This window comes from Rana temporaria, chromosome 10, assembly GCF_905171775.1.
Source record: "Rana temporaria chromosome 10, aRanTem1.1, whole genome shotgun sequence".
NCBI lineage: Eukaryota > Metazoa > Chordata > Amphibia > Anura > Ranidae > Rana > Rana temporaria.
In genome coordinates, this window is record NC_053498.1 from 96,110,631 (window position 1) to 96,119,164 (window position 8,534).

Here is an 8,534-nt window from a genome sequence, read left to right on the forward strand (position 1 = left end):
TCTCCCCCACTGTAATATCCACATGTCCCCCCCCCCCCCCCCCCACCAACTATAGTACCCCATCGGTGCAGACACCCCCCCTTTACTCAGTACAGTGACTGACCCCCCCCCCTTCTCTCCGTACAGTGACTGACCCCCCCCTTCGCTCAGTACAGTGACTGACCCCCCCCTTCTCTCAGTACAGTGACTGACCCCCCCCCCCCTTCTCAGTACAGTGACTGACCCCCCCCCCCTTCTCAGTACAGTGACTGACCCCCCCCCCTTCTCTCAGTACAGTGACTGACCCCCCCCCCTTCTCTCAGTACAGTGACTGACCCCCCCCCCCTTCTCTCAGTACAGTGACTGACCCCCCCCCCCTTCTCTCAGTACAGTGACTGACCCCCCCCCTTCTCTCAGTACAGTGACTGACCCCCCCCTTCTCTCAGTACAGTGACTGACCCCCCCCCCCCCTTCTCTCAGTACAGTGACTGACCCCCCCCCCCCTTCTCTCAGTACAGTGACTGACCCCCCCCTTCTCTCAGTACAGTGACTGACCCCCCCCCCCCTTCTCTCAGTACAGTGACTGACCCCCCCCCCCTTCTCTCAGTACAGTGACTGACCCCCCCCCCCCTTCTCTCAGTACAGTGACTGACCCCCCCTTCTCTCAGTACAGTGACTGCCCCCCCCTTCTCTCAGTACAGTGACTGACCCCCCCTTCTCTCAGTACAGTCACTGACCCCCCCTTCTCTCAGTACAGTGACTGACCCCCCCTTCTCTCAGTACAGTGACTGACCCCCCCTTCTCTCAGTACAGTGACTGACCCCCCCTTCTCTCAGTACAGTGACTGACCCCCCCTTCTCTCAGTACAGTGACTGACCCCCCCCTTCTCTCAGTACAGTGACTGACCCCCCCTTCTCTCAGTACAGTGACTGACCCCCCCTTCTCTCAGTACAGTGACTGACCCCCCCCTTCTCTCAGTACAGTCACTGACCCCCCCTTCTCTCAGTACAGTCACTGACCCCCCCTTCTCTCAGTACAGTGACTGACCCCCCCTTCTCTCAGTACAGTGACTGACCCCCCCTTCTCTCAGTACAGTGACTGACCCCCCCTTCTCTCAGTACAGTGACTGACCCCCCCCCCCCCCCAGCTAGTACCGACAGACACTCCCCGATCGGTGTGTCCCACGAGTGCGGGCTCCTCCTCTGTGGGTGTAAACAGAGGAGGGCCGCCGCCGGGTGTACCAAGATGGCCGCGGCTCCAGGGCTAGGCCGAAGCCGCGGCCATAACATTAGGAAAGGCCTGCGGCTTCGGCCTAGCTCCGGAGCCGCCGCCGTAACATCAGGAAAGGCCGCGGCTTCGGCCTAGCTCCGGAGCCGTGGCAATCCGCGGATCACAGTGTGTTCCGATCCGACGGGGGTGACCCGTTCGGATCACGGATCAACTGTGATCCGTTGCACCCCTAGTTCTGAGTAATTTTCTAGCAAAAGAATGATGATTTGTACATGTAGGAGAGAAGTGCCAGAAAAGGGCCAAGTATGGAGGTGGGTATAAAAGCTCTGTATTGAAGTGGTTAAAGAAAAAACGCCACTTGTCTGCACCCTCCACTGCTACTACATTTGGGACTTTTTGGCAGGGTACCTGGTTTTGACAGGTTCCCGGCTACCACTTCCTGCTCAGATCTGAGCCAAAAGTTCAGTCCCCCACCCAGTCTTCTGAGATACTTTACAGGTCCCACAAGGCTACGGCACCATTCACAAGACGCTGCGCATGCGCAGTAGGGAAAGTCACTTCCACTTACTAGAGATGCCGGAGCCTGAACATAAAGCCAACTAGTTACAGTATTTGGGGTTTATTAACACTTTAAAGCGGGAGTTCACCCGAAAAAAAATGTTTAAACATTAGATTGAGGCTTATTTTGGTAAGCAGAATCGGATGTTTTTTTTTAAATCGAAGCAGTACTTACCGTTTTAGAGAGCGATGTTCTACGCCGCTTCCGGGTATGGGCTGCGGGACTGGGCGTTCCTATTTGATTGACAGGCTTCCGACGGTCGCATACATGGCGTCACGAGTAGCCGAAAGAAGCCGGATGTCGGTGCGACTCTATACGGCGCCTGTGCACCGACGTTCGGCTACTTTCGGAAAATCGTGACGCGCTGTATGCGACCGTCGGAAGCCTGTCAATCAAATAGGAATGCACAGTCCCGCAGCCCATACCCGGAAGCGGCGGAGAAGATCGCTCTCTAAAACGGTAAGTACTGCTTCGATTTAAAAAAAAACACCCGATTCTGCTTACCAAAATGAGCCTCAATCTAATGTTAAAAATTTAGTTTTTGGGTGAACCTCCAGTTTAAGTATTATCCTTTTCTGAAATAAAGCTGATCCACCAATCTACAGGTAAAAATTTGAATTTTTTTTTTATTATTATTATTATTATTATTATTATTATTATTATTATTAAAAAAGGGGGAGGGAAAGAAGCATTTCTTCCACTCATTTAAAAATCCTTATGAAAAAAACAAACAAACACACACTAAGCTTCTAAAATACCTCAATCCACTGTCACTTGGTGCTCTGGGGCACCTTTGTCAGGAGACTGGGGATCCTTTTCTGCAGCCAAGGCCTGCCCCATCACCAGCGGAAAAATTCCATTGTCCATGTCACAAGGCAGTTGACAGAGGTCAACCGATATGGTTTTTCTCTGGCCGATGCCGATATTTAGAAATTGGGGCGGCCGATGTATGATGCCGTTTTTTGTAGCCGATATTTTAGGCAGATTTAAAAAAAAAAAAAACCCTCACCAACTCCTACCTGCTTGCTCCTGTCACTCTAGCAAACACTTGATGTCCTCAGTGCGGGTGACACTGGCAGGTTTCACACTGAGCTGAGTAACTGTGAAACTGACAGAGGAGAGAGCGAGTGCTGTCAGAATTGAGTTGATGTGGGGGTGGGCAGGACCCAGCAGCTATATTACACCAGCCAATGATTGGGCTGCTTAAGGGGGCGGGGCCACATACACATAGCGGCCTGCCCAGATACCATCCCATTGGCTGTAGCTGCTGCTGGGTCCCACCCACCCCCCACATAGAGCTCATTGTCTGACAGCTCCTCTCTCTCCCTTCTCTGTTACCTGTCAGTCAAACAATCAGCGCGGTGCTTGATGCTTGCCAGAGCCGCGGAGTGTGGAGAACGGAGGAGGAACAGCGGTCAGTGTTAAATATCGGCCTAATTTTGATAATTGGCCGATTCATCAAAAATGGCCAAATATTGTCCGACCTCTAGCTGACATGGTTACCTGAAGGACCCTCGCACTATGAAGTGAAGAATCATTATTAGGAAGTATGGGGATCTTGCCGATGGACAGTCACAAGTGATGTGAACACCCAAAGAACAACACTCCGACTCCAGTGACTGGCTAGGCCCAGACTGTAGGGATGAATCGCTGGCCTTCACTTCTGGAGGAGGCACCACCGGGGGTCAAATGACAGCAGACTAGGATGAGTAAATAAAGTGTTTTAGAGCTCCATTATCAAACTTGGGTTTGGATGCTCCTTTTTTATTAGGAGATCAGAACGCCTCGCTCCCAAAAGGCACCGTCACATACAGTGCAGGACAGTCCTGTACAGTATGTGAGGACAGTGAGGGCCTGCCAATATCCCAGGAGGCAGGTGGGGAGAATCACTACAAGGGTAGCTTTTCTCCAGCCCAGAGTTCCACTAGAGTTCGTTATTGGGGGGGGGCATTGGACATTTGTCAAGAAATAGTCTTTAAGACATATCGGCAGCTTTTTTGGCCATACGTCTCTTCTGGGTCACAGAAGTGCACTTATTTCTACACTCCTGTGACCCAGATTCAGCTGGCATGACAGAGCTGGTCCAGATTTTGGATGGATGCCAACAATGTCTGGATCCACCTAGATGCCCGATCGGCAGCTGGCTCTGCCTCTCTGCACCCCACGCAGAGCCTGGGTCAGCAGCTCCCACCACAGCCTGGCACTTGAGTGAGTGCTGAAGGAGCAGAGAGGATGACTGACAGTCCCTCTGTTCTGAGCAGACTAAGCAATCAGCAGTCATGTGATCAATCAGTTCTCAGAGCTGGTGGGGGACAGCTACAGCCAACATAATAAAATATGAGTTTTAACCACCTCCCACCATATAGTAAAATGACAGCGGGCGGGATCCCCTTTTGTTCTGGGACGACATTGCCCCAGTGTCACTGCTCTCGTGGGCCATGCAGCATGGCAATATGCACAAGGCGCAATCCTGATCTCGGTAAAGAGCCAATGATATGGCTCTTTACTAGGGATGAGCTGAATACCCCTGATTCGATTCGGGAGCAGTGATTTTAATAATGCTTAAAGTGAAATATCCCTTTAAATTTTGTTCCGGGGGGGGGGGGTCTATAGTATGCCTGTAAAGTAGCACATGTTTTCCGTGCTTAGAAAAGTCGTTGCACAAAATGACATTTCTAAAAAAACAATTAAAATAAAAAAAAGTAATTTAAAACTACTAGTGGCTATAATGAATTGTCGGGTCCCAGCAATACAGATAAGTCACTGAAAAAAAACGACACTCCCCCCAGTCCATTACCAGGCCCATTGGGTCTGGTATGAATATTAAAGTGAACCCAACCAAAAAAAATGCGTGGGGTCCCCCCAAATTCCATTGCCATGCCCTTTAGGTCTAGATATTGAGGGAAAAAAAAATGGCGTAGGGGTCCACCTCAAAATCCATACCAGACCCTTATCCGAGCACGCAACCTGACAGGCTGCAGGAAAAGAAGGGGGCGAGAGAGCGCCCCCCCCATGTTGAGGGTATGTGGCCTGGTACAGTTCATGAGGGGGGTGCTCTCTTGTCCCCCCAATTTTCCTGCGGCCTGCCAGCGCGGATAAGGGTCTGATATGGATTGAGGGGGACCCCTACGCCATTTTTTTATATAGAGCAGGGTTCCCCTTAATATCCATACCAGACCTGAAGGGCCCAATATGGAATTTGGAGGGACCCTAACGGATTTTTTTTAACTTTGGTTCAGGTTTCCCCATGCCGTTTTTTTTCAATTACTTTTATCTGTATTGCCGGGACCCGACAATTCAATATAGCCGTGAATAGTTTTAAATTACTTTTTTTCCCCCCTTTAGAAATGTCATTTTGTGCAGGGATTTTTCTAAGCACGGGAAGCATGCGCCACTTTACACGCATACTATACACCCCCCAGTAAGAAATTTAAAGGAATATTTCACTTTTATTATTTCACTTTAAGCATTATTAAAATCACTGCTCCTGAAAAAACTGCAGTTTTTAAAATCACAGCCGATCACATGTAAACACGGAAGTACCGTTTATCGGCTCTCCTCGCCTCACACAGAGTGTAAGGAGAGCCGATCATCTCCTTGCAGGGGGAGACCTATATATAGGTAATCAGGACACTGATCATCAGTGCCATGAATATCAGTGCAGCCCTAGCAGTGCCCATCAGTGATGCCAGTAAGTGATTGCCCATCAGTAGGGACCATCAGTAGGGACCATCAGTGCAGCATATTAGTGCCACCTCATTAGCGCACATCAGTGAAAGAAAAAAAATACTTGTTTACAAAATTTACTGACAAAAATTAAAACTTTTTTTTTGCTAAAGAAAAAAATGAACAAAAAAAAAAACGCAGTGATTAAATACCACCAAAAGCGCAATTTGCAAGAAGAAATAAACCCCCCCCCACTCCCCAAAAATTCTAAAAAAAAAAAAAAAATTAATAGAAGTGATGACATTGGGGGTTATTTACGAAAGGTAAATCCACTTTGCACTTGAAAGTGAACTTGGAAGAGCAGTCACTGTAGATCTGAGGAGAAGATCTGAAATGAGGGGAAGCTCTGCTTATTTTATCATCCAATCATGTGCAAGCTAAAATGCTGCTTTTTATTTTCCTTGCATGTCCCCCTCAGATCTACAGCGACTGCACATCCAACTGCACTTGCAGTGCAAAGTGGATTTGCCTTTAGTAAATAACCCCCATAATCTCGGTTCTCATCTGAATAAGGGGCTCAGAGAGGTGGAGTGGGGAAACAAACACTGATCTTCCCAGTGAAGAGCTGTGCAGGGGAAGGGGTGTGTCAACACACAAGTCTGGTCATTGGAGGATAGGCAGGCTGTACCCCCAGCACAGCCAGATAAACTAACCCCACTAGGAGGGATGGATAGAAGACAAATGCATTTTAACTCCATAAAAGATGAATATATACACAGCAGATGTTACGCATTTCATTCATAATGGCCTTGTTCACAACCACTAGGAGGGATGTTCTTCTATACCTCGTGTTTGAAATAAGGCAGCAGGGGGACTGGCGGATAACCGGGGATTTCACGCAAGGGAGGCAATGAGAGGGAACAAGATACTATATAAAACAAGTACTTGGTACAACCGAGACATAACTGGAATGTGAAATATTAGGGTGATACATTCTGAGCCTCATATGCTCACTGTACAACTACACTGCAATGAGTGCAGCAGTGGTATCATTACTATACCTCATGATCAACAACTGCTACTTCCTTACCAACTATAAAATATAAAAGTGCAACAACCTACTCTCTCACACCTGGCCACCACTGCTCTGCCCGTCTCCGGAGACGTGCCCCCCACAGTCCTGCCTCTCACACTTTATTACTAGCACTTATGTTCTCCTCTGGTCACCACTGCTCTGCCCGTCACCGGAGACGTGCCCCCCACAGTCCTGCCTCTCACACTTTATTACTAGCACTTATGTTCTCCTCTGGTCACCACTGCCCTGTCCAGCCAAGTAAAACCTCACCTCTAAGCAGGGCAGGATTTCTGAATATAGGTCATGGCAGGGTCAGAGGTCATCAAGGGACAGTGCACCACGGTTATGTTGACATGGGTCAGGAATGCAATTCTGGTATAGTGATAGGTTATAATGCCCGGCCTGCCAGGGTACAAGCAAGCCTGACCCACATTGATTACAGTATAAAGTGTAATGGCTCCTCGACAAACCTAGAGCAGAGCTGGCATTGGTGGTAGGAGACAGTTCCTTCATGACATCAGCTCTAGGTGTGTGGACAGATTGGGTGAACTCTGCCAGCCTTCTTCACCACCAGTCTTGATAAGACTGCCAGGCGGGGGAATTAGAAGTGTGACACAAGACAGGTCCTAGGAAGGAGGGCAGAAGTAGAAATATGGTCCTATCAGTAGGAAAATGCACAACCTCTCTGACCGTCATCACCATGTAGCCAGCATCACCTAGGTACTGCCATGCCATCAGTACCACCTGGGCACCCCCGACTCTACCATGCCACCAGCACCCCCTTGGCACAGCCATGTCATCACCAGGGCACCACCAGCAAATGGGCACCCATACCACCAGCATCACAACAGCTTACCACCCCCATGCCACCTTCATCACCTGGGCACCACCATGCCACTGACATCACTATCACAAAGCCAGCACCACCTGGGAACCACCAACCGCACCATGCCACTGCCATCACCTGGATGCCACATTGCCACCAGCATCACCTGGGCACTGCCATGCCACAATCACCAGGGCACCACCAGCAACTGGGCACCCATACCACCAGCATCACGAAAGGCTTGCCACCTCCATGCCACTTTCATCATCTGGACACCACGTTGCCACCAGCGCCACCTGGGCAACCCCATGCCACCAGCGCCACCTGGGAAACCCCATGCCACCAGCACCACCTGGGCACCCCCATGCCACCAGCACCACCTGGGAAACCCCATGCCACCAGCACCACCTGGGCACCCCCATGCCACCAGCACCATTCCCTAACCTGTAACACAGGAGCCCCTACACTTCATTATGGGGTGACAGGGTAGAGCCCTTGCTGTCCCGGGTGGGCACAGTCCCCTCACCTGGTGCAAAGCACTGATGCCATCCGTGTTGGTGCTGTCAGTGATCTCCTTCCTCTCCTCTCCTCTGAGCATCTCCTCCGCCTCCAGCAGATCTCCCCCGGCACAGGCAGCCAGGAACTCCGCCGCCCGCTCGAACCGTACAGCCCGTCCAGCATCTCCATCCGCCCGGCCTCCCCGTTCATCCAGGCGCCTCTTCCGCCGCTGCCAGCGGGGCTCCGCCGCCTCCTGGTTTGTACAGGACCGAGCCCACTGGCGGAGCTGCTCCTTCCGCCTTTCCTTCGCCTGCGCGGCGGCAGCGGCCCCCTCCGCCATGTTGTGTTTATGTGTCTCCCTTCTTCTCCCCCACCCTTTACGTCTACGGTCTGTGCCGCCAGCCTGATGTGCGGCGTCATGACGTCACGTATGGCTACGCTGAGGGCCTGTCAGGAAGTGAAGTGTGGGAATGAAAGTGGGATAGTAGCAGTTGTGTGTGTAGATGAGAGTCGGCCAGTCCCTGGGCCCTCTACTATGGCTAGAGTCAGGCTTGTGCTAAAGAATCCTACATATCAAAGACACACCAATTATCTAATCCTGACTAGAATGCTGCCAGCTTGGCTTTCCTGCCGACCAGCCTCTGACTTTATTCCCTTCTTAGTCACTGACCTAGGACATCTGGGCTGCTTGTTACAAACTA

At 50.7% G+C, this 8,534-nt stretch overlaps 1 protein-coding gene across 2 annotated transcripts in view; it reads right to left on the reverse strand.

Annotated features, from left to right (window-relative positions):
* Positions 1-8,201, reverse strand: part of PPP1R12C (protein phosphatase 1 regulatory subunit 12C) — a 150,537-nt gene extending 142,336 nt beyond the window's left edge. For both annotated transcript variants that reach the window (XM_040325759.1, XM_040325758.1), the window contains exon 1: positions 7,862-8,201. In XM_040325759.1, coding sequence (XP_040181693.1) covers positions 7,862-8,173 — 312 coding nt within the window. In that variant the 5' untranslated portion in view covers positions 8,174-8,201. The remainder of the gene's footprint in view (positions 1-7,861) is intronic.
* Between the last annotated feature and the right edge of the window lie 333 nt (positions 8,202-8,534).